The sequence below is a fragment of the Lissotriton vulgaris genome, chromosome 12, assembly GCF_964263255.1.
Source record: "Lissotriton vulgaris chromosome 12, aLisVul1.2, whole genome shotgun sequence".
NCBI classification, from domain to species: domain Eukaryota; kingdom Metazoa; phylum Chordata; class Amphibia; order Caudata; family Salamandridae; genus Lissotriton; species Lissotriton vulgaris.
Genome location: NC_141700.1, coordinates 626,384,226 through 626,411,263, shown reverse-complemented (window position 1 = coordinate 626,411,263; position 27,038 = coordinate 626,384,226). Strand labels below are relative to the sequence as shown.

The 27,038-nt window shown below is 45.0% G+C and overlaps 1 protein-coding gene across 1 annotated transcript in view; it reads left to right on the top strand.

Annotated features, from left to right (window-relative positions):
• The window catches only part of LOC147677879 (blastomere cadherin-like), a 702,536-nt gene that overhangs the window by 327,896 nt on the left and 347,602 nt on the right, over positions 1-27,038 (top strand). The window contains exon 10 of the mRNA XM_086945594.1: positions 17,583-17,827. Coding sequence (XP_086801720.1) covers positions 17,583-17,827 — 245 coding nt within the window. The remainder of the gene's footprint in view (positions 1-17,582; positions 17,828-27,038) is intronic.

The window sequence follows — 27,038 nt, the reverse complement described above, 5'->3', positions numbered from 1 at the left end:
GATAAGGTTCATATCAACCTATCACTCTAGATCTTGGCGGATACAGAGCAGTCTTAAACGCCACTGGAATGTTCTCAAGACTGAACCCACTCTGATGGATGTTTTGGGTGACAATCCTAATATGACCTATAGGAAGGCCCACTCCTTGAAAGACAAATTGAGTAAGAATGAGGTGAGCATCAATATAGCAAGAAGCAGTGACATCCAAGGCTTCTATACCTGCATGAAATGCAAGGCATGCAGGTATAGTAATAACATCAAGAAAGTCTTTTTCCCTGTAGAAGCTGTAGAAAAAACCATCAGTAAACATCTAACATGCTTATCCGAATTTTGTGTCTATGTGTTGATGTGCCTGGTGGTCTAGGAAGTACGTTGGGAGCACTATGTTCCCAGCGAAAAAACGTGTCCTGGAACACATGAGATCAATTGATAACAAAGACCAAACCTCACCGGTTGCTCGTCACTTCGAAGAACTGCACAGGAGCAATAGAAATTTGCTGAAGTTCTTCGTAATTGATAAACTCCCAGACATTAAAAGAGGAGGTGATAAAATTCGGAAGTTGCGACAAATGGAGAATAGATATATTCTCGAGCTGGATACTCCTATACCCAGAGGTCTTAATTCTGAGGAAGAAATGAAATGGCACTTAGGGGATTGAGAGCTAATAATAGGGTGTCATACATAAGGATTTCTGAGATACTATTCAAGTGGGGTATATTCGTTGAATATGTTTCACAAGATTTTGCTATGGCTGTATACTGTCAGTTGTTATGAATTGTTTAGGCCCAAGGTCAACCTAGTGCTTCTTGTAGATTTTAAAATGTTTAATTTTGTGTTACACTTTTGATTTTGATTCACTATTACTGAAGACTCAAAACCCGTCTAGGGCCATATGTGGTGCTTAATAGAACACAGCATTATCTGACTGGCCCCCTTTTTTGTCTTAATCGTAGGTAATGGGAGTGTAGCGGTGCACCGGACAAGAAACCCACTGGGGTTATGATAATGGATTATAAAATCGTGTGGACTTCTTTTGGAAATCTCACTTGGGAATATACACTGTATACAGGCAATATGTCTTGTGACATTATATAACATGAAGTATTGCCATTAACTGGAACGCTGCTCACTAGAGCAAATGCGAATTCAATTCAATTTAATTCAATTTAACTTGGTTATAATATTATATCAGTTGCAAGTAGTTGGTATTTTATTGCCTGATGAGTTAAAACGTCGTCCACTAGGAAAAGCTAGTTTATCTGTACTAATGTAATTTGGCTGTATATAGGATGCACTTTTGCCTGACTCATCTGGATGATACGATTCTAAATGTCATTAGATTGGACAATACGTGACATGGCACCAGTTATGGAATTCGGAAATAGCAAATTCTACTGTTATCACGTAAACAACTCCCATTTAATCATTAAGATTATGATGTTGATTGATTGAAGCTTTCACAATGCTGTATTTTATAGCGGGTCAGATGTGAGAAACAGAACTATACTCCACTCTAAGATGGCCGCGTAAATGTGGGCTTGAGTCCTCTGTCTATTTTGATTACTTGTCTCTTGTAACTTTATTTATTGTTTGTGCACTGTTACTGAAATCACCCGTGACCAAGGCGAGTGTTTTGCCGAAACGCGTTGGGGTTTTTTCCTTGTCCGAAATCACGATGCTGCATTTGAAAAAATAAACGCAATCGAAATGCGCAAAAAGTAACTGGAGTGATCGTTTTTCTATCGAACGAGAGTGCATTTGCGTAGCGGTGACTACGCGCTGTGGACAAGCATTTGAATACAGGGTTACCTTTGCCCCTGAAATGCACCGCTGTCTTGGTGTCCCGGCGCTGATGCGGAGGATGTGAGCCTGATATATATATATATATATATATATATATATCAAAACCACATGTGCCAAGTCACAACTGCTGTGTCTCCATATCAAAGGGTGCGTCGTCGAAAAACGGGCTGACTGGGCAAAGTCCATATTTAATTATCCAACTCCTTTACCAAGGTACAGGAAGATGACGCCATGTCTTGCATCAAAAATAATTTATTTCCAAACGGCTGCTGGACGCGTTTCGCCTGACCAGCAGGCTTGTTCACCAACAGTGTGAATAAAGTTTGCTACCATTTTAAACTTTCAAAATACAGCGTCACGTGATTGGAACTAAAACACAAGTGTAATGGAAAAAAGACTTGTAGTTTTTACACATAATGCTGCTTATAGTGCATTGTAATTTCATTTTCTACAGTCTTCATCAAAGTTGGTGTGTACATGCTGTTTTTATGCATTACCATTCAAATTAATACGTATTTACACATGACCATGCTGCTATTAAATATTGCGCATTGACATTTCAGTATTGTAAAATTTTTCATTATTCCGCTCATTCTTGTATGCGCTGTTAGCAGAAAAAAAGGCATGTGCCTAATTGAGTTCCATGATTATTAACTAACGCGGAACACAGTTATAAAACAATTCTCTAACCGTTCATCACATCCCGAGTGCGTATACTGATTCGTGTTAGACCCCAGACAAACTCCCCAGGATATTACGAATACAGCCCAAGTGGGCAATCTCAAACATCTTCACCACTATTGTGTCTACCTTTGTAGCACTGTAACATATTTGAACCCTATATACCAAACAAAGTGCAATTATCCATGGTTAAAAACAAACTGGGACGGAGGATATCTTATAATCAATACATTACAAATGAGTGTGCAGATCTTCTTCCATGTTTGCAGTTCTCTTTTTCGTGGTTGGCTATTGTTGACTACATTGTTAACATGTCAGGTTGGGGGGGACTGCGAGCACAGGGTGTGATACTGTGCACATGTTTGCATGAGGACTGGGCAATTTCATCATGTATGTGTGTTATTCCTTTATGGGTGCCCAGCTGTGTATGTGTATGGTCATCTTTTGATGGCCCGTCATCCTGGTCCCATGGCCTACATGAGATGTGTGCTCTTGGGTAGTCAAGAGGTGAGCAGTGTGTTGGTGTGTCCATGCTGTTGTGTCTGACTCCTACTTGTTGTTTTAGTCACTTGTGAGTGTACAGAGTGTGTGACTGGCACATCTGTGTTGTGTCTGTTTGATCATCCATGTGTGTAGATTCTGTTCGTGTGGACTGGGCAGACCTGCTGCTCCACACTGCCATTGTGGTTGTGTTTCTCATGCATTGCAGGCACATAGTGGCTTTTATCCTCCTGTATGGCATGGTGTGTGTGGTGTAATGCCATCCCCTATGTGTGCTTCTTATGCCTACCCATTGTGAGTCTGCACTCCCTCTATTTGTGTATGGTACACCCCTTACATGTCAAATACTGACATGCAAGACACTTCTCGTTGATGTCAGCTGTAACCTTGGTTTATATGTGTGTGTGCCTCCCATCACTTCATTTGTGACACTGTGCTTTGTGGTGCAGTTCTTGGGTCAGGTGATATCTGATACTCAGGACATTGCCCCAATGGGTATATGTGATGTTCTTGTGCTGTTTATCAGTCATGGTTGCTCATGTGCACTTCAGCGTTGTATGCTGTCCTGTGCTCTGGTCAAGATGATTCTGCCTTTGTATCCCAGATGTGTACATCTGTTGTTGTTGTGTTGGATGTATGTGTGTTGGCTGTGGTATTGCTTCACTCTCTGGGTGTGCTGTTGTGTTTGTGCTGTGCTGATTTGTGTTGTGTGGGTTGATGTTGTGTCAGTCATGTCTGTGTGTGACTGTTATGCTTGGTGTGCACACACTGCTTGTGCATACAGTGCTGTGTGTATGTGGCCTTGCCATTGCATGATGTGAATCCCCTGATGTCCTGCAGTGTTTGTTCAGTTTTTTTGCATGTGCATCTGGTTGGTTTTATGTGGTTGTGTTGTTCTGTGATGGTGCACTTCTTGTGTGATGTGTGGCATGTTGTGTGTGTTTTGTTCCTGAGTGATGAGGTTGTGCACTCCTGTTGTGTCTGTGCTCACATTGCCTTTCCACAGTTTGGATGATGGGGTATGTCTGTTTCTGTTGGGGTTCTGTGTGTGTTTCAGTTGTGTTTTGTGTTTGTGTGATGTTTATAAGCAGACATTTGCTGTGGAATCCCTGTGTGTGTGATGTTTGTGGCTACACCCAGGGTGTGTGTTTGTTTTTGTGTGTATGGACTGACAAGTATTGGCAGCCTTCATTGTGTGGCACTGGCGTTGTGTACTGCTGTTATGAGGGGGTGGGGTGTACATTCCTCCTGGTGTTTGTCAGTAATGGAGCTTGTATATGGACCCTGTGTGTTGTGCTGCTGGTGTACTCCTGTGAGGTGGTTGTATGCACGTGTGGCTGTTCCCAGTTAGACTTCCATGCCTTGCTGTCTTCCTTGTGCCTTTGCCTGGTATGCCTTGCTGTCTCCCTGTGTTGTTGCACTGTGGTGCCTGTGGTTTAACTTCACTGTCTGTAACAGCCATGTGTGGTTTGATGGTCTGTGGGGGGTGGTCTGTGTTCCTTGTCTTGCATGTGATGTGCCCATGCTTGTTGTGTGTCTACATTGCCTTCCATGTGTGTCCATCCCACTTTGGCTTGCAGATTTGTTGTGCTCCATTGCTGTTGCCATTTTGGGTGTCTGTGTGTGAGTATGTGTTATGTATGTGTGACTATGCAGGCTGTGTATCCACTTGCATGTTTTTTCCTTGTATGTGTTGATTTAGTGCTTGTACTCATGTTTGTTTCCATGTGTGTGGTGGTGTTGTGGTGTGTGTGTGTTTCCCTGGTACTGTTCTGTGTGTTCCTGTGCAGCCACTCCTGTAGTGGCTGTCTCCCTGGTTGTTTGTTGTGTGGTGCAGGGTGTGGACTGACCTGGCTTGTTGTTGTGCATGGGTGTGCACAGGATGGGCACCTGGCCTGTGCCTTCAGGGGGTGTGTTGATGTGTGGTGGGGGGGAGGAGTGTCCCTGGGGTCTTTGTGCCCTGCCCATGCTTTGGAGTGGCCCTGCCTTCTGCATTGTGCGTATGTGTTCACCGCTGCGGTGACGTGACCAGGACATTGCAGAAAGTTTGCGGTCGATGTGTGTCCAGGATGCAGAGGGGTGACTTGGTGGCAGGTGGGTCATGTGTGGGTGCCCTTGTGGATGTGTTGTTGCCCCCAGCAGGGTGTATGCAGTGGATGTGGACCCTGTGTCAGCCAGTGTGTTGTGTGTTGTTTTTGTGTGGTTGCGTACCTGCTGCGTCGTCCGCAGCGGCCCATTAGATGATAGTGCTGTAGCAGGTACAGCAGTGGAAACGCATGTAAAGCTGGGTCCATGGCGGTCGTGACCGAGTAGTGTGGACCGGGTCTCTGCTATTGCGCTCCGCTGACGAGTTTCCGCCGTGTCTGGTTGGGCGGTGTCTCAGCTGCGGTGCGTCTGCTTGTTTAGGTCATCGTAATTTGTTGAGCGGGGCGGATGTCATTCCGCACAGCGGTGAGTCTCTATTGGCTCACACCGCCGCAGTGGCGGGCGCACTTTGATGGCGGTGCACATCGCACCGCGGCGGACGGGAATTGACCTATGTTTTGCTATACTAATTTGGCGGACGTGTTTCCCGCTGCTCGCGGGCTGAAACATTTGTTTCTCCGCCCCGCCAGCACCGCGGTGGTGCCACCGCCCAACATCCTAATGGACCCATAAGTCTCTGAGTCCAGTAACGGCTGCGAGCAAAATTTAAGTCCTGTTGCTGGCAGTCAATCTGAGTGCTCGCTACCGTGGGAGTCTGACTTCCGCGGTAGAGAGATGGACTAAGGGAAATAGTTGCCTGGGCCAATCAGAACGCTCTAAATTTGAGTGCTCGCGGACCCAATCGTTCTGATATATAATTATTTTTTAACCTTAATTTCTCAAAAAATACTTCACAAATTTACACCAAATCACAAAAAGCACAATGTGCGGACCAAATCAAGCTTCATGCCAAATTTGGTGCAATTCCGTTCAGCAGTTACTGCTGTAGCCTTGGCTAAAGAAGTCTATGGAAAATGCATTGGGATTCAGCGTTTTAGAACCCCCTTTTTGCTCTGTCCCCACTTGACAGATCACCCCAAAACTTTCCATGCACAAACTAGTCAACTTTTTGAAAAGTAGCACCTTTTTGAAAAGGTTTGTGGAGATTTGTCAAATAGCAAACAACTGCAAAGCAGAGCTACCAAGACTTCTACAGGGGCGAGATGTCGAGTGATAGACGGAGATCAGGGATCAAAGTGCTTAGTTGGAATGTAAACGGGCTGGGGGACAAAATAAAACGGGGAAGGCATACTAATCAAAAATTCATTCCCTGTCACAATACATGCCACGTAGACAGACAAAAGAGGCAGATATGTAGGGGTCTTGCCAATGGGAAGGGAAGCTAGCCACATTTGTTTCAATATATATCCCCCCCGGTCTACAGACGGAAACATTTAAGGACCTAGGCACGATCTTCCTCACACTTCCTTTGGGAGTCCTGGTATTGGGTGGCGATTTCAATGCTGTCATGTCTGGAGATATGGATCGGCATCCCCCTCGCGTAATCAGACCTGCTCAGAGGTATCTCCCTGAGTTCGTAGACACAATGGGGCTAGTAGATGGATGGAGGGCGCACAACCCAGATAGGAAACAATTCACACACATATAGGGGGCACACCACAATTTGTCAAGATTAGGCTATGTTCTTGTCCCGGCAGCACAGGCCCATACGATCCGAGAAATATGTCATTTGGGACGGGGCATCTCAGATCACTTCCCCGTGTGGCTGAAACTGGAGTGGGAATACGTGAGTGCTGGCAGAGTAGCCCCCATCAATCCATGGTACTTGAAAGGTCCACATACCCGGAAAAGTATTGTCAAAGCCACGGATCACTATCTTCAGGAAAACAAGGACTCTCTAGACTCCGCACAGACTGTATGGGAAGCGTATAAAACAGTCATCCGGGGTGAAATGCTCGCCTCCTGTACTTTACGAATCCTAGAGGATTACTGATCTGCCTCCTAGATGTGCTGGAAATATTCGGCAGGTACTCTGGATTTACCGTGAACAGGCTCACATCAGTGGTTTATGTCCTTAGAGGTGAACCGCCTGTGCTACCGCGTGGTTGCCCGATCCATATCGTATCTGACGGGTTTTGATACCTCGGAATATTTGTGACACTAGATCCGAAACTCCGCTTTGCCCGTAACTTGGACTTAAGTCTGACGTAGCGCATTGGAGATCCCTTTCCCTCTCCATATTAGGCAGGGCGGTCCTTTTCAAAATGGTGGCACTGCCTCGCTTTCTATATGCGCTCCAAAATGCGATGGATCCGGTTCCAGCATCCTGCTTTAAAGAAATTGAGAGTCTCCAGAGACAACTTTTATGGGAGGGCAGACCTCGTATAGCATTTTCTAAATTGACTCTTAAGTGGTACGACAGTGGAATTAGTCTACCAGACTTAAAGAAGTACTACTGGTCATCTCAACTGGCAGCCATCAATCACGGGCTCTATGGACATCCAAGTGATCCCGGTTACGCCATGGATAGATGGCAGCTCCCAGGGGGTGACTATACTAGAGCGTTATATGCTAAAACCCGTAAGTACCCACTGACTGGACCTACTGCAGTCCAAGTATGGCACACCGTCACCAAACACCTAAAATGGGAGAACAAACTCACGCTAGCCACACCACTGTGGAGCTCGGAGAAACTGGGAAACCTCTGGAGATCCAAGGGTTCCGATAAATGGGAGCTTATAGGGATCTCCTGAATCAAATACATCTGGGGTGAAGGAACGGTGCACTCATTTACGTCACTTAAAACTCAATATGAATTGACAGACACTGAGCGTTACCGTTACCTTCAAATCCGCCATGCCCTACTCGCTCATATTCCCAGTAGCATGACGCTCCCGGAAGCCTCCCCTCTGGTTGATAGAGTCCTAGACGGGCATCTTCCAGAGATGACTATCTTCCTGATATACAGGAAATTAATAAACAACATGGAGGATCCGTTACTGGCCCTCAGAGGGCAGTGGACCGGGTATGGTCTAGAAATCGGCTGGCAAGAGGCGGTCTCCTCCCCACAAGTAGTCGCAATCCATGCCAGGCTGAGACTAGTACAACTCAAAATATTGCATAGGACCTATGTAACAGGTCCTGGCCTAGTTCCAATGGGAAGGGCGGTAAGTCGTAACTTCAGAAGGGGGTGTGGGGAACTGGGAACATTCATCCACATACTATGGAACTGTCAGCAGATACAACAATATTGGAGGGGCATTCACTGCGATCGGTATTGGGGGTGGATTTGCAGCCGGAAGCCCGAAGGTGCATATTAAATGTCTGAGAGCCTACAGATCTCAACACATACACCACGCAATGGGCAACTTTAGCATATATGATTGCGAAACGTAACATTGCACAGCAGTGGGGGGATAGTCAGCCTGTGGTAAATAAAATTACCGGACTATTTTTCCATACATTAAATATCAATAAGGATAGCTCAATCAAATGAGAGGCAGAGTCCGTGGTATCTGAGTCATACGGGCTTTAATTATGATCCTCGAGGAACAGGACATCATGTTCCATCACCACTAAGGTTCAGGAAGGGATATTCAACGTTTTATTAACATCACACATTATATATAGTAAAACAGTATAATTGAAATTAATACAGTAGGCGTAACAGGTGAAAAGAGAGAGATAAGAACACATGTGCGTAACGGGAGGCGTGTAAGAAGGCGTACACGTGGGCGTGCACTTGACATGTCAGAGAAACGTCACAAGTAACATCACAAGTGGGTGGATGCTTAGAGAAAGTTTGCAGGGTCAGCAGAAACTTTTGGCATAGATGCGCGCGCAACTGAGCATGACGTGTAACTGGGGAGAGCTGGGGGCTTTGACTTTAGCACTAGTAGAGGAGACTGATGTCTGGGATGTCATAACGACCTGTACCTATAGCATATCTGGTATCTTATGTTTGGAGGATGTAGTGTCTGAAGTGAAAGGTCTCTCGGGCAGAGGCCGTTCAATACTGAATGCTAGTGTGTGTATACGTGTCTTGGTTCAATGCGCGGGGGCCATGGGCCTACCATGGTAACGGGATCTGTAAATCACTTGCAAGGAGGACAAGAGAACTGGGCCCTTTGCTCTGCAGCCGGAAACATGTTTACCTATTTCACTAGACTGGAATGTGTTTTCGAGGAGGCTGAGCTGATAACTTGTAGGCAAAATACTATTTTGGCAGGCAGGCCAGGCCGAGCCGGGCACCGCTTCGCTGAGCAGGAAGTAAGGCAGAGGTCAGGGATGCATACCTAAACTGCAGCTTTCAGAGACAGAAGAGACTTGGAGCCTCAATTAAGGGCCTAGCTCGACGGAGCCAGGAAACATGGAGAATAACGTGTGCGAGATTCAAAAGTGCACCATGTAAAGACGTTGGCACCATAGGCCTAGAAGCCTAATTAACGTGGTTTTCATGGGGAACTGAATAACTGACATGTTAACGTTGGACGCAAATGCATATGCGTCTTTCTAGCATGCACGGGAAAGAAGTTACACGACATACAAGGAACATGGGTGCATGGATAGGGTGCGAGTGGGGGACACATTGGCTACCTGAAAATTTCTATTACCTCATTCCCTCCTTGGCCCCTACTACACCCTTTAGGATATATCTATATTCATGAGACCATCTATCTGTTCATATAGCATCATTTGTTCATCTTTTTTCATTCGGGAACGGGAACGTGAACTTGGACGGGGAATACAAGCTGTGGCGCACAAGCCGCAAATCGCTGGCCCACATTGCAGACAGAGACAACAACTGAATACTATGAGCAGTATTATTCCTAGGAATGACAACACTTTCCATCCCCAGGCGGATATCACACTCCAAAGCCAACCGGACCAAGTCCAGGAGCCTGGATTCTGGTGTATCAGGTGAGCGATTTCGTGGAGCCTTGTTATTGCTTTATATACTGATGGCGCGTTATTTGGAATGAAAATACAACAACTGGATCCGATGACTCTACAAGCCCCGCCCCTATTGGCCAGGATGACGTCAAGGACAAGGCGATTTTGAAGAACAACAAGTCTCATAGCAGATTGCTCTTCGGTTAGGTTACCTAAAGCAGAAGTAGTCTCATTCACTACTGCTTCCAAAGTTCTGGTTAATCTACGTATTAATTTACTATTTTGAATGGGGCCTATGAAGAAAAAGAATCCTTTATTGAAATCTGTATATTGTTCCAATGTGGTCTCAGTCTGATCGACAATCGGGGTCTTGATCTCCCTTTTATGTCTTACATGCACAAGATGTGGATTTCGATGATAATCAGGCGGGGCTAGAAAAACAGGTGGCAATAAGAACGCGATATAACACGTTCCATCCCAATCCAATGGCAGACGTAAATAGGCTGTCTGACCACATATAAAATAAGAATGGCGGGAAGCTTTGAAAGTAGACTTTCCTTTATCACTGAATTCGACCACAGTATTACAATCACTGTGTCCTAGATGTACTGAACCATTCTTTCTGACGCATAATTCGCCTTTTACTGGTAAAACTGTAATAAACGGCAAGTCTGAATCAGTCTCAGACTGCACATTCAGAATCATGAGATTAAGTGTAAAATTACCTAATCCATACACTTCATTTTCTAGATCAGTCCCTGTCCTTTGAGGAAGACCTTCCTTGTCTGGGAAACATATTTTATTCATAACCGTATTTAAGTTCCCCCATATCCAATTGCCTTGGGAAACCGTGGACGTACTATCTAGGGAGGACATTAAAGTAAACCATGCACCACACGAACCATTATGTGTGAACGGGTAGGGAAAGAGAGGCAGAGCTCCCTTGTATTTCTGATAGGGAGGGAGTCGGCCACATACCCAGCAATTGGTGGCATTGCTGGTCTGGTGAGAATGGTGTAACATACGGATAAAAGTATTGTTGCGCATTGCTAATCGATAGGAAAGCTCGTGGAGGGGCAGGTCGCTGAAAGTATGCTCTAGAGAGTCATTAGAGAAAGTATGTACATGAGAACCAAGAGGAAAGAAAACATGTAGCATTAAACTTATGCATATGATCGTAAGACTCAGAAGAAACATAAAAATTAATGTAATAACGCATCGGCTATGCAGATTTTTGCAATATTTTTCTCTCTTTTCAATTCGCCTATCTCTCTGACTACTTGGGTCTATCTTATACATGTCAGAAACCTGTCTAACCGCTTCACCCGAGGGGGACTTAAACAATTAAACGCTGTCTGACTTACTAGACCTCAACTTGGCTCGGTACTCCTGTTGTGGAGTTTTCTCTAACAGGGGAAGTTTAGAGTCAGTGTCTGAAAGGGGGCAGTCCTTGATTACAGTCTCTGGACACAGTACATTAAATTTCTTCACGTGGCTGGAATGTAACCACCCCTTCCATCTCTTCTTTGCTTGTACCTGGCCGATCTCGTTCCCTTATCAAACAATTTATCAAAAACTGTAAGATCATTCTTTGTGTCTCAACCTTGTGGTGTGCCATGGCCTCGTGAATGCATTCTGATCTCTCCCCTGTTCTAATAAAATGATATATGTTGTCTAAATGGCTAATCATTTCTGGTAAAAGAATCAAATAGTTTGTAACACGTCGTAAACGTAATGAATATAGTATCATCTCGTCTTCGCCTGGTACTGGATCGTATCTGCAATCTGTAAGGAACTGTCTAAGGGCTGCGAATGTCGCAGCTCTGGGTGTATGTTGTAATGCTGCTTCTCTAAGTGTCATTCGTTTTACTTGAGGCGGGGTGACAGGATGACCTCCTACGGCGCCTCCTGAAGCGGAAGCGTAACCATCAACTAGCTGTGTTGTTACTACTGGTGTCATAGCTTGAAAAGTAGGTGTAGGTAATGTAGGCTGACTCTGGGTTGTAAGTGTAGAAAAAGGATTGGTAGGACCGATAGCAGGAGGGACAGTAGCAGTAGTAGTGACAGGATGGGAAGTGACAATGGGTGGGGGAGTCGAGTCTTGAGGGAGTGGGGGTAACGTGTCTTGAACAGGCTGAATAGGCTGATGTATATTATTAGCAGGTGGTACGCGTACATTGGTATACGCAGGAGCTACATCATCTAAATAGGAAGAAAGGAAAATGTCCGCTGCGGTCTGTTTGTGACGGAGTTTAGTCGGGACCAATGGTGGCGGCAGATTACGGGGTACTTCCGGGGTCGCCTTGGGCAGGCCCTCGGCGAGAACAGGATACATGCCTGTAATAAGGGCATTTCGTTGTCTGTCTTGTTGTTCTATTCTGACTCGTTCTCCTTCTTCTAGTAACTCTTTTTCTTTAGCTTTTTCAGATTCCTCTCTACTTTTCTCTGCTTTCCTGATTTCTTTCTCTGTTCTTCTATGGGCTTCTTTACGCCACAATTCTATGGCATCTTTCTGGGATTGTCTGGCTTTCTTTTTCCATAATGCTTCTTCTACTCTCATGATGCAATCAGCATCCCATGTCCCTGAGACAGGCCATCTATACTTCTCTTCCAGATCCCTAGTATAATCCACCCACAAATCTAAGTACAGTATGGCATCTAAGCCATGTTTATGGTACATAAAATGTCCGGGAGTGTCCCTAGGCGGGACGGGAACTGCTTCTTCGAGTATCCCTTTCCTAGTTCCTATCTGACGTAATTTCGAGAACAGTGGCATTTTTGAACTGACTTGAACGTGAACACAGTAAACACAGTAATGAATAGCAAACAATCATTCATACCACGACATTAAACACATTGAAACATTTCAGACTGATATTACCTGGTACATAGAAAAACATGAATACTGAAATCTCGAGATACAATATTAGAATACTGAATCACTAGATGCACTGCTAAAACAGTACAGACAATACCGGTCCCATAAAGAGACACGTCATACCGCATTCACCTAAGTGAACACGTCTGGACCAGGTCTGTGTACCCAGACCTGTCTTGACCGGGCACAAATTAATGAACCCGTCTAGATGCGTTCCCAACAACGGTACTCACCGGGAAGCAAAACTGAAGGCCTCGGAAACTGGACTGGACTGGACTGCGTCGAGCTGCGATTTCTCCTACGCATGCGCTTCGGAACAGGTGGGCCTCCGGATACCTCGGATCTTGCTCTCTCGACTTGGGGCTCTGGTCGGGATCCTCCGCATTCCTCACCGCCTCGTCTGAATGCCGGACCGCAGTCTCCGTCTCCTCCGTGGGCCTGAGGGAGATAGCAGGAAAACCCGCAGGTGTGCACTGGATCCGTCACGGCTGTAGAAGGGGTCAAGGCCTGCGTTACATCGCCGGCGAGTGGTGAAGGGGGGGGTTCCTATTCGGGCGCCAGATTATGTGGTAAATAAAATTACCGAACTATTTTTCAATACATTAAATATCAATAAGGATAGCTCAATCAAATGAGGCAGAGTCCGTGGTATCTGAGTCATACGGGCTTTAATTATGATCCTCGAGGAACAGGACATCATGTTCCATCACCACTAAGGTTCAGGAAGGGATATTCAACGTTTTATTAACATCACACATTATATATAGTAAAACAGTATAATTGAAATTAATACAGTAGGCGTAACAGGTGAAAAGAGAGAGATAAGAACACATGTGCGTAACGGGAGGCATGTAAGAAGGCGTACACGTGGGCGTGCACTTGACATGTCAGAGAAACGTCACAAGTAACATCACAAGTGGGTGGATGCTTAGAGAAAGTTTGCAGGGTCAGCAGAAACTTTTGGCATAGATGCGCGCGCAACTGAGCATGACATGTAACTGGGGAGAGCTGGGGGCTTTGACTTTAGCACTAGTAGAGGAGACTGATGTCTGGGATGTCATAACGACCTGTACCTATAGCATATCTGGTATCTTATGTTTGGAGGATGTAGTGTCTGAAGTGAAAGGTCTCTCGGGCTGAGGCCGTTCAATACTGAATGCTAGTGCGTGTATACGTGTCTTGGTTCAATGCGCGGGGGCCATGGGCCTACCATGGTAATGGGATCTGTAAATCACTTGCAAGGAGGACAAGAGAACTGGGCCCTTTGCTCTGCAGCCGGAAACATGTTTACCTATTTCACTAGACTGGAATGTGTTTTCGAGGAGGCTGAGCTGATAACTTGTAGGCAAAATACTATTTTGGCAGGCAGGCCAGGCCGAGCCGGGCACCGCTTCGCTGAGCAGGAAGTAAGGCAGAGGTCAGGGATGCATACCTAAACTGCAGCTTTCAGAGGCAGAAGAGACTTGGAGCCTCAATTAAGGGCCTAGCTCGACGGAGCCAGGAAACATGGAGAATAACGTGTGCGAGATTCAAAAGTGCACCATGTAAAGACGTTGGCACCATAGGCCTAGAAGCCTAATTAACGTGGTTTTCATGGGGAACTGAATAACTGACATGTTAACGTTGGACGCAAATGCATATGCGTCTTTCTAGCATGCACGGGAAAGAAGTTACACGACATACAAGGAACATGGGTGCATGGATAGGGTGCGAGTGGGGGACACATTGGCTACCTGAAAATTTCTATTACCTCAAGCCGCCCCAACTGAGGAAATGGAGGGAGGATCTAGACTGGTGCATGTACAGGGAAAAGTCAGTCTTCATAGCTAGGGGATGCCCCGGCAAATGGATTAAGGTATGGGGAAAATGGAACCAGTACAGAGGCTACATTTGTCTCCCGCCAAGTCGCCAGCTTTACAATGGCACTATTGATACCCCTTGATCTGATCAATATAACAATGGTAATATATTTTGTATACTGTATAATGTTGCTGTGACAAATGAAGTAGCCTGCTTGTACTTGATTGATGTGCTTTGTTTGAACTGTTTAATAAAACGAAATATTAAAAAAAGTTATTAGCAACACAAATAACTATTTTCCTATGGAACAGCTGACCTGACTATAACTACCTAGTGGCGACCACCACTGGAGAGTCACCCACACATACGCAGACACCCACACCAACTACCAAAAAAAGGTTACAGAGTTAGTTAGGCTGATGTTTTACCCATACAAACCCATAGAAATTCAGCATTATCACTTGTTGCCTTATGTTGCTTAATGCAAAAGACACACAATTGATGGACGGAATGCAGAACAAATCAAAACATTCACCCCCAGTCAAGAGATCTGGGTTAAATCTATCATTCTTTTGCTCACAATGCCTCCCCAGTTTAGATCTGGCCATATGTAAATCAGTCTTGACCCTGTGCCTCATGGGAACAGTCCAGCCCGAACTGCCAAGCCAGGTCCTACCTGGACCGGAAACAAGCATCCTAGGACCGGTTTCGGGATTTCTCCCCTCTTCAGCCAGGATAGCTTGATTCCAGTGGCACAGTGAGCTCAGGACCCATGTCTGGGCATACCTGGCGCACTTTGGGGGCGAGAAAGCAAAAGAAACACAATTGATGGACGGAATGCAGAACAAATCAAAACATTCACCTCCAGTCAAGAGATCTGGGTTAAATCCATCATTCTTTCATCAGCTATATTTGCATATGGCTATGTCCAAACTGGAATAGCAAGGTGAGCAAAAACAGATGGATTCAAGCCCAGATATCTGTACTGGGATGAATGTATGACACTGTTCTGCATTCTGTCCATCAATAGTTCTTTTTGCATTAGGTTACTTAATGGCACAAGTTATCGTTTCTTCGGATAATTCTAACTGTAAGTATAACTGCAGAATTTCTATGGTTTTGTATGGGTAAAATGTCAGCCTAGCTATAACGACCAAGGAATATTTGGTTTTATCAGTGAATTTCATTTTTTTTGTTAACTTGACCCTAAATCTGGGGAGGATTTGCAGATTATAAGTTTCGGCGAAATAAAAAATACAAAATGTTGGGGAGTCATAGGGTGGTCCCTAAGGGACCCCTCTATGTGTTCTATGGGGTCAGCATACCTCTATCCTTAACCCTTGTATGTGCTTGACACTTTATTTTCAACGCACCCACCCGATGCGAGAAACAAAATGGTGGCTGCAACTTTTCTTTCAAGCTGTGGCCAGCCAATAAGGACCTGCCTTTCCCCTCCAGACCCTTGGATTCTCTGTGGATTTTCCTTGTCCCTTGATATCTATATTTTTTTAACCTCTAATATCTCTAAAACTACAGAATGGATTCACACCAAATCATAAAAGGCATGTGTTCTGGATCAAGAACTAGCTTGCAGCCAAATTTGGTGTAATTCTGTCCCGTGGTTCGGGGCTGTAGTCGTGTTGAAACATTTTTAAAATATCGTAGACGTAGAATGGGAAAAAAGTGTTGTTACTCCCCTTTTTTATCGTACCCTGCTTGACAGATCCCCCAACACTTTTAACACAGCAGCTGAACCAACTAAAGTTTAAGTTTTGAAAATGTAGTGATGATTTGTCAACTGGCGCCAAATTTATTAGCAAAACAAAAAATGCTCTTCCTTTGGAAACGTTAGTTCTAACTATAACTACTTACAGGCTATACATAGATAGAAAGAATGTAATGTTTAACTGCTATTTATTCAGATTCAAATATGTGAATTTATCCAAGACCCTATGCTGGAGAAGCAAATAAGTTACTTATCTGTAACTGTGGTTCTCCGATATTTGTATCTTTTATAAATTCACATGCAACCCACCCTCCTCCCCTGAGCGGCGCACATTTTCATTGATGTTATTTCATGTTCACACTAGTGCTCGAAAATCTGAAGGACGTAAGCCTCTGAAGAGAGTGTTTCGAGAGGGTGCTGCAGCCTGATTGGTTGACGTCTAGGTTAAAAATAAAAAAATAGGTAGAGGTTACTAAATTGAAGGTTCTCTAGCCATTCTAGGCTATGTTTACATTGTACTGCTCTCTAGTTTTACCGCGGGACTCCCATTTCGATGACGGGAAAGGATTCAAGATGTGAATCTATGAACAATTTCAAAACGTTTGTTTATTGTTAGGTTACATAAAATCATTATAACCTGTAATAGTATGTTCAGATGTTAAAATTTAAAAAAAGCACATTGAATGACTTACAAAAATTTTAAACTTTGTCATCACCACTGAAGCAAACAGTTGCTCCGTTGACTAGTTAAAAACAAAGTGTAAGGTACAGTATGAAAGATAGCAACAAACTTTATCAAGCTACCAGTACTGGCGAACCAAGGTTACAGGTAAGTAACTTATTTTCTTCTTGGTTTTACAAAACTGATATAGTGCACATTGTTTTATTGTGCATTTGGTTGTCTCCATTGAATCAGACTAGATAAAGCAGATGAAATATACTATTCCTGTAAGATAAAACTGCTTCCACGGACTGATCAAAACAAAAATCTAAAAATATAGAATCTGAATTCTAAAATGGAACACGCCTCTCTTTACAAGTAGGAGTTTATATACTTAGTTCATGCTTATATAACTATGGGTGTTGAAGGTTGGGTTTTGACCTATCCCTTGCAAAGTTATGTTATTACTCTCCAATCCTACTTGATTTGTAATCTTTTGTAAATTGTGGAACATTCATTTTTTTAAATATGTGCACTTCTTACAAATTCTTCCTCCACAAGCCGCCATTTGGTGTTCTTCCCCCATTTCTAAGCTGTCCTGCAGAAGCAGGCCAAATAATCTCATGCAAACTTAACCCCTTTGTGTTTGCAGGGTCTGGATTTCGAGTGGAAGGAACAGCATGTGCTTTACATCATTGCCCAGAATGAGGTCCCCTTTGTTCCTGGTTTGCAGACCTCCACTGCCACGGTCACTGTGAATGTACAAGACTCTAACGAGGCGCCAGTCTTTGACTTAGTTATCTTAAATTTGGAAATCTTTGAAGATTTGAAATTTGGCCAGAAGGTAGCCACTATTAGAGCACAGGATCCGGACACAAAGCAGAACCAGACGATAAGGTAAGACAACCAAAAAGCAACTTTGTCTCTCGGTGCAATGAATTGCACAATAGAAACCTTCTAAATTTGTTTATTTTCCCTTGTGGACAATCATTTGTTTTCTGGGTGTTGATCAGTTCTAAGGATAATGAGAATTTATTTACTATGGTAGTACACTACTTCATGAAGGAAAGCACAGTGTCTGTCTGGTCTAAGGATATCGTTTGTCACCATTTAAGTGGAGGCCTTCCACTGATATATTATTTGGTTCACATTTTTAGCTGCTTATTTAATAAGGATGATGTTATACCACTATATCAAAGTCAAAGTATAAAGCTGCGTGCTGAGGCTGAGATTGGAGCGCGGCAGTAGTTGTATGGGTAAGACTGGGGATGTGAATCGATTGTTGCTGGCACAGCAATCCTATGCTGCTCTACTTATAGATGAGGCGCGTCAGGTATGGCTTGCCACACGTAGTAGAATCTACCAGTGGGGGGACAAGTCTAGTAAAATGCTCCGTAGACTTTACCAGGGGTATTTCCATACACAGCGACTGCCAGGACTCCTTGATGATGTAGGTGACCCATTAATGGACCCGGAGGCCCTCGCCGAAAGCTTCGCAAGCTACTATGCGGAGCTCTATGCCCCGAGTGAGTGCCTTTTGCCAGATCAGATAGACATGTTCCTGGCAGACCTGCCCCCCAAGGCGGTGTCAGATGACGCACGCGACGAGCTGGACCTTCCCCTGACGGCCGAGGAATTGGGCACTGCGTTAGGTGAACTGAACACCGGAAAGGCCCCCGGCCCTAATGGTTTCCCCAGTGAATGTTTTAAGAAATATAACACCCAATTGGTTCCTCACTACCGGGAGGCTTTGGAGGAGGCTAGGGATCTGGGTAGGCTTCCCCCCCGACTGGCGGCATGCGGAGGTGGTAGTGTTTCAGAAGCCAGGGCGGCCCCAAGAGCAACATTCCTCTTATCGCCCCATTTCGCTCCTTAATGTTGAGGCCAAGGTGCTGGCCATAGCTCTAGCCACTAGGCTCCGACCCCACATTTTGGATTTGGTGCACCCTGACCAGGCGGGCTTTATGTCGCACAGAGCGACCAGACACAATATACGGCGTGCACACGTGGCAATGGAGGCTATTAAAGCGACGGGGCGACAAGCGGGGCTTCTCCTGGCAGACATACAGGGCATTTGATTCCCTTAGTTGGGTGTACCTCTTTTCCTTACTTTCGCGGCTTAGCCTAGGCCCCCACTTTCTTTCTTATGTTCGCCTCTTATATACTGACTTGACTGCGTCGGTTCGGGTAGCAGGAGCGATATCCTCCTCTTTCAATATTCGACGTGGCACCCGCCAGGGGTGTCCACTGTGACCGTATCTGTTTGCCCTGGCCATGGAGCCACTTGCATCATGGGTGTGCATAGACGCTCAGCTACGTGGGTTTGAGTGGGTAGGAGGCCCGTCCGATAGAATAGCGCTCTATGCGGATGACGTCCTATTTTTTCTTACTGAACTACAGAGCTCGGGGCCACGCCTGCTCGAGATCTTGCAGATCTTCGGAGAGACTTCCGGCCTATATTTGAATCCCCGCAATTCTACATTGTGGATTTTGGGCGACCGGACGGTGAGTGTAGGAGATTGGGCCACATCGTTTCAGGTGGCGGTGGTAGGGATTCAATACTTTGGGGGTCTTCCTATCTGTTGTCCCGGCGGTGGCTTGGGAATGTAACCTAGTGCCGGTTTGGGATCGGGTGCGCGCTGATATTAAGACTTGGGCGCGTATGCCGCTCACTATCTATGGGCGATCGGCCATCTTTAAGATGGTAGCGCTCCCGCGTTTGCTGTACCAACTCCAGAATCATCCCTACTTGGTTCCCTTCAGCTGGTTCCATCAGGTCAGCTCCCAACTGCGCCGGTTCCTATGGGAGGGGGGTGCAGTGCGGGTTGCGCTGCGCACGTGCTTCCTTTCTGCCTTCTGCGGGGGACTGGCCACGTCGGACATTCTATCGTACTACCAGGCCTCACATTTATTAGTGCTCAATGAATGGTGGTATGGCGATCGTGCAGATCCGGCCTATGCTATGGAGCGCTTCTGGATGGGCTCCAATTCGCTCCATTCTATCCTTTATTCGGCGCCCCTACGCAATACGCTGCCCACGGCTACTTGGACGGTGTTTCTGATCTGAAGACTGGCTCTGCGTCGCATGGGGTGGTGGAATGTCCTGACGGCTGAGACGCCCCTATGGCACAATGGCTGCTTTCCGGCCCTGGCCGCCTTGCATGGCTTTGTGGGGTGGGACAGGGTGGGTATATATACTCTGGGAGATGTGATGCAGGATAATACTATCAAATCCTTTCAAGACCTTCGGGCTGAATTCAACATGCCCAGTTCCCAGTTTTTCCGCTACCTTCAATTTCGCCATGCCCTGTCCCCTAGCCTGGTGGGACTGGAGACGTTGCCAGACTTCAATCCTTTGGAGGCGAAGGTATTTATGGGCAACCTAGTAACCCAAAAAATCTCGCACATCTACCAGACGCTGGCCATCCATAGCTCCCCTACCCTTCAGACCGTCAGGGACCATTGGGAGAGTGATGTTGGCGAGCTAGAGGAGGAGGATTGGAGGGAGGCGTTGGCCTCGCCTAAGGGTGCGGCTATTGCGGTGCGCCTCCGTTTGATCCAGTTCAAATACCTCCATAGGGTATACTTTACCGGAACTCGTCTATTTCGTGCGGGTCTAATAGCCTCGCCGCATTGCCTCCGCTGTCTACGAGATGAGGGGACTTTTTTGCATACTGTGTGGAGTTGCGGGGCTGTGGCACATTTCTGGGGAGGGGTCCTGGCCTGTCTAGCTGAGGTGCTAGGATGGGAGCTCCCGCGCACACCGCAATTTGCTCTCCTACATGTTATGGAAAATGTGGGGGGCAATTTATACAAACGACACCTGCTACTGCTAGGCTTGGTCACTGCCAAGAGAGACGCTGCCAAAGGCTGGAAAGACCCCCGCCCACCTAAATTGACGGTCTGGTCACGGGGAATGGATTTTTGCATGGGACTGGAACGTCCGATCTTTATTGCTAGAGGCTGCCCGCAGAAACACTTCAAAATTTGGAAACGCTGGGCAGATTACAGGGGGGTGTGGCTGGAGCCGCCTATGGAGCTGGATGACTTGCCTCAGGATGTGTGAGGGGTGCTATGGTTGGGTGACTGGCGGGGGAAGTGAATGATTCCAGTGGCTGGGTAGCGCCTGACTGGGTGTGAGGCAGAATACATGTTCATTGTGGTAATTTATTCCTTGTATTGTTCTGGGCCTTGTGAGAGCTGTGCGACGGGTTGGGGGTGGGCTGGGGGGGTGAGAAGGGGAGGTTGGGCTGGGGATTGGGGGGTTGGGAAGGGGGAGAGGGTGGAGGGTAGTTGAGTTGGGGGGTGGCGAGAATCTTGATTATCCCGCTACTTTATATGCTTATATTACAGAAAAGATGTCATTTGCTGATAATGGTGTACTGCTTATTGTGAAAGGTCCCCTGGATGTCAGGGCCCTGTGCTGTATTACAAATATGACAATAAAAAAATGTGTTTTAAAAAAAAAAAGTATAAAGCTGCAAAAATATCACAGCCACTATATCGTCAAAGTAGGTTGATGTTGAGTTAAGAATAATAAATCCATACATTTCTATTTATACTCAACAAGATAGGCCGCTGAGGAGAAGCGAGTTTTCTCTGGCTACCATTATCCACTCAGTGAGTGACAGTGGCAGTGCCGGAGGCACCGGTCCTGCACCCCTCCTCCACCCCATCACACACACACACCTTTAGGAGCTAGAATAAGTCCAAAAAAACACAAAGCCCAGGTGTGGTAACATCCTTGGTGGAAATTATGGGCAACCTAGCCTGTGCTGATATATGGTGAGTAATGTAGCCCATTGACAGAGTACCCTTGCCACTCAATTATGCATAACACACATGGTAGGCTGGACCACTAGAAGAAAGGAGAAGAGGTCACCTCCCAATTTATTGACCAAGGGTTACTGACAACCAAATGCCTAATCACCAGTCAATGGAAGTCGACCGAGCCCCCCACCCCTTTGTTAGCATGGAGACGATCGCTATTGATAAGGTCACAAGCTGAAAGCAGTGCAGTACACATGGAAGACACCCTAGGACTGCACAACATCCCAATTGCTGCCAATGAGGACACCATACTACTGGAGTACAGGACCGATACCCAGACTTTGACCTCTCAATAATCATTGGTGAGGCAGAAGCACCAGGCACAGCGCCTCAAGATAGAGCATAACTAGCACACACAGCGGATGAGGCATCAGACTGGCCGTTCAAGAGGTTCCAGGGTCCAATTGGCAACTAAAGGGATAATGTGCATACACCTTTAATGAGAGCCGGCAGGAGGTGCGAGACCGGTCAGAGGGACCAGAGTTGGGCAGAATTCATTCCCCAGTTCCCACTGTCCTTACCCCTTCAACACACTGCCCCATACGCATTTGCCATTGCCAATAACACCATTGCCAGTTTACATCAACCACACATGATTTAGACCCCACACTGGGACCAACACAAGCATTGCTGCAGGCTCCTGCGCCCTACAAACCTTAGCCTACCGGGTAACACAAACAGTCCAACTCAAGCACACGGCACATGCTGCCCACTTACTGGATGCGCCTTGCCTCATTTGATTAATCACCATATGTTCTTATTCATGCACTAATGATGTATGTATGGCGGGTATTAATACTGATAGGTCAACCTATACCATCTTGCTGCATTTTTTTCTAAAACCACTAAACAGATTTAAACAAAAAAAGGTAGGCTGGACCTCATTCCACATTTTGATCATGACTGACATAACTCCAAAAATACAGGCAGCTGGGCATTTAAGCGAATGATTCCCAGTTTTTATTCGGAAATGACCTTAGTAGAAGGCGCACCCGAATTCCCACTTGAAAAATAAATCCAGTGAAACTTGCAGACCCCAATAGATTTATACTTTGGTTATTGGCGATCCACAGATAAAAGCAGTAAATTACTGAAGCAATGAATGTGGTTTAAAGGGAGGAATCAATAGGCAAGTTATAAGATATAAAGAGGTACCTACAGATTGAGCTGTATGAGAACAACATAGCTCAGTAGGAAAAACAGCTCGCTTCCTGCTCCATGAAAGCTGATCTAGTAGAGGCTAAAAGGGCCCAAGGAGAGTTGTGGGATAGAGGGAACAGACTGGCACTGAAAAAGAGTACAGATAAAGACTTCATAGGGAGGGGGACACATCTGCCAAAGGTCTAGCCTGGTTATTGAAGAGAGCATTGAATACCTCCCCAATACTAGCTCTCAACTAATCTGTGGCTGATCAGTGATAACATGAGCAGGTATAAAAAAAAACCTCCACACTTCTGACCAAATGGCTGAGAGGAGAGGCTGACAAGCAGTGGTGCTACGTCAATCAAAACTTGGTAGCCAGACCGTTGGGGAAAGTACCTTGGGTCACTAGAAGCATGAGAGACTGTCTCCTATATGTCTCACCAGTTACTAGGACAACACTGTCTTGGACTCTCAGGAGAGGTCTCACTTTTCTCCCCTCCCAGCTAATGCCCATCATAGACAACACTCACTTCACACCAGCCACATTCACTCTTGACTTTCAGATTCAAAGCAAGTGCCACCAAGGCCCTCACATTAAAAAAAAAAAAATCCTTCAATGGCTCACATCGTCTAAGCATCTGGTTTCACAAATCTACAATATTCTTACCCCCACCCCACCAACAGCTATAAGCAAATCAAGTGTTCACACACAGTGGGAGAAAGACCTCAACATAACACTTAATGGCATGATATATTCCTCCATACCAACAACTTTCACCATTAGAAGGCTTCTACACACTTCACTCAACTGCTGGCAGCAGAATGTCTCACTTCTTTGCGGCAGCTAAATATAGCTGGCCCTGTTCAGCCAATGTATGAATTTTTGTTGCAGAAACGTTGGCATCTTTTGGGACACGAGGAAATAGAGTATGACCTAGCTACTAAATCTAAACTCTTCCTTAAATTGTGGAGCCCTGTTATCTTTTATTCGAACAAGGATTATAGAGGCAGGACATGCCCTAAACACTGAGAGCTTCGGGAGTAACTGATCCCTCCTTGGTCCCTCAGTTTGGCTCCTCTGTGATTCTAGAAAACTGATAATTGATCAACTCTTTTACTGTGTATGGGACTGGCTCAGGGTGGCATGGTGGATGGTAATCTGGAAAGGTTTGTGGGAGCTAAATATTGGTGGTTGCATCCACCATAAGTTATGCTACAAAGAGAAAATAAAATAAAAACTTTAAACTAAAAAAAACTGCACTCAGAACACCGGTATAAAAATGTAGATTCCGGAAGGTATGCCTCAATATAGGCCTAGCTGAAGGATAAAAGGGCTCCTAAATTAACAGAGGATATGAGAGAGGGACTGGCAATAGAGCTTCAGTTAGGAGAAGGGAAGGAGGAGATACAGTCAATGTCAGAAGGAAAAGCATCTGGAAGTGATGGATTTCCAACAAAGCTGTATCAAACCTTTGCATTCCAGTTGGCAGAGAATCTACTGTAGGTTCTCAATGAGGCAAGACAATTGGAAAGCCTGCTAGATACCATGGACAAAGGTATAATTTATATGATCCCAAAACCTGATTAAGATACCAGAGACCATGAATTTTATATATCTCTCATAATGATCAATTCAGACACCAACATTCTACACAAGACCCCAGACAATATATTACAAAAGGTTGTAAGTGCCCTGGTACCTGAAGATCAGTGTGGGGTTGTTACAGGTTGCAATACATTAGCAAACGTCTGTACGCATTCACACAACATGTTGCACTCTAGGAACTTTTGTAATGAGGGATGTGCACTGGTGACCCTTGATGTTGAAAAGCTGACCAGACAGCATGAGTCAGATCGGGTGGATTATATCGGAGAGGTGGTGGAACGAGAGGAGTAACAGGCAGGAAGGTCCTTTGTTTCCTCTACTGAATGTCCTTGTGGTAGCACTTCTAGCAATACAAATTTGAAGAGCACTCTGCAACTGGGGAATAATGGTAGAATTTACTAAATGCGTAGTCTCCCTTTATGCGGCTGACACATTGTTATATCCGGAACTGTCCAGGGCCGCAGTATCCTTATTATTATATATAAGCATCTTTATTCGATTCACAGAATCATCAAAGCAATTGAAACAATAAATTTCCGTTAAAAAATATATAAAAAACAAGGGTCCGTCTTCATTTCAATTGGGAAGCAGTTGATAAAGTGCAGTTTTGCAATTTTAGCAGCATATACATAAAAATTTTAAAGTGCATAGTGCCTAACATTACAAAGTCTAAAGTGCAATTTTATCGTTTTGACAACATAAACCACAATTTTTGAGGTGCATAATACCCAGCAGTCTCTTCCTAGTTACAACAAAAAAAGTTTAAAATTACTACTCCGGATCGAACGTAGATATTATTTGAGGGACAGTAACGGCGTTTTGTTTATATAAAGTGCAAGTGCCTCATCCAAAATGATGAATTTCAACAATCGACTGCGGAAATATTTGATGACATTATATATAAATACTAAATTAGGAAGTAACAATCTTTGTATAGAATCATAGGACCCAGTATTAACCTTTTTCATTATTTAAGTTAAAACTTTAAACCTCGCTTTAATTTAATAAAATTAGCTGCCAATAAGAATGTACTTGTTCCAAATATGATCAGCTGATAAGTGTCTGACTTTAAAATGCACAACATTTCAATATATTTCCTGATGCACAGATTCCTACCCAAGGGTTTTATCCATTTTTTCCTTCGGGTTTCATGTACCAGACAGAAGAATAGTACATGAACAAGTTCTTCTTCTCTTCCAAGAGAGCACAGGGTACATATGGAATCATTTTTCTCGCCATCCTTTTTCCCCATCTAGATGTAAGTGCCTTGGTTTGCAGCGTACCGTATCTAAATTTTAGATACAGTACTTTGGCAAGTAAGGGCTTTATCTCGTCTAGGAAAGGTTCAAAGCAGGGTCTTATTTTGAAACTCAAAAACTGGTTTGTGAGTGGGCCATAGTTACAATTTAATGTGGCACTCTGCTCAATGAAATTCCAAAAGATCGTTTTGCATTCCTGTTTGGATTCAGGGGTAAGCAAGTCAGGGTATTCCCAGAACCTGGTCAAGCCCAGATCCAAAAACCATCTACAGATATGGACCAACCATGGGAAAGTAACAAAAGTGTCAAGAGTGATCAGTTCACTTAATGTTTGTCTATATGTTTGCAATTCCTCTGTGGTCCATATTCTGATCCAGTATGAAAGGGACATCCAAATAGCCCTGTGCTCGATCCGCCTAATGCCCAGATCAAACATAAGGGGGATCACAGGTGTATTCTGTGGTAGGGCAGTAAAGCTTCACATAATATTGTTTCCCCTGTAGTTAGTGGTAAGAGGGCCAACCCCCCCCCCCATAGCTCCGAGCCATATAAAGTGGCTGCTTGAACCCTAGATTTATAAACTTGGAGTGCAGGAGTAATAGCCTTGGACGTGGTGGAGAAAAGCTTTTTTACAATTGGAGCTGCATTTTGTATAAGGATCGATTTGGATTTCATAATCTGGGGGTTCCATGATAGTTTGGAGTCAACAGTTACCCCAAGATATACAAAATTTGGAACACGCTCCAGGGTTACTCCATTGAACTACAATTTGTTTTTAAATCATTTATGGGGTCTGATAGTCCTATATTTAATTTTTAATGGGTTTATTTTCAGCCCCTTTTGCCTGCAGTACACGTCCAATGATTTTAGGAGGTTTTGGAGACCCTTGGATGTTTGAGATAACAGGATGGTGTCATCAGCACAAGTTAGCGCACAGATATGTTCGCCTCCCAATTTCGGGGAATCATGATTGGCATTTTTGAGGGCCTCTATCATATCATTGGCGTGCAAGAGAAATAGGATTGGCGCCAGGACACAGCCCTAGTACAAGCCCCTTTTTACTGGTATCTCTTTCGTCAGTTCCCCCCTTTCCCCCCACCGCACTTTCGCATATGTGTTCTCATGGAGCCTAACTAGCTGCGTTACAATGTTGCTCGGAACCCCTTGCTGAAGTAGATTTGCCCATAGTAGGTCTCTAGGAATTGAATCAAATGAGGCCTTTAAATCTATAAAGGCCAAATATAGATTTCCACGTCTTAACCTTGTGTAT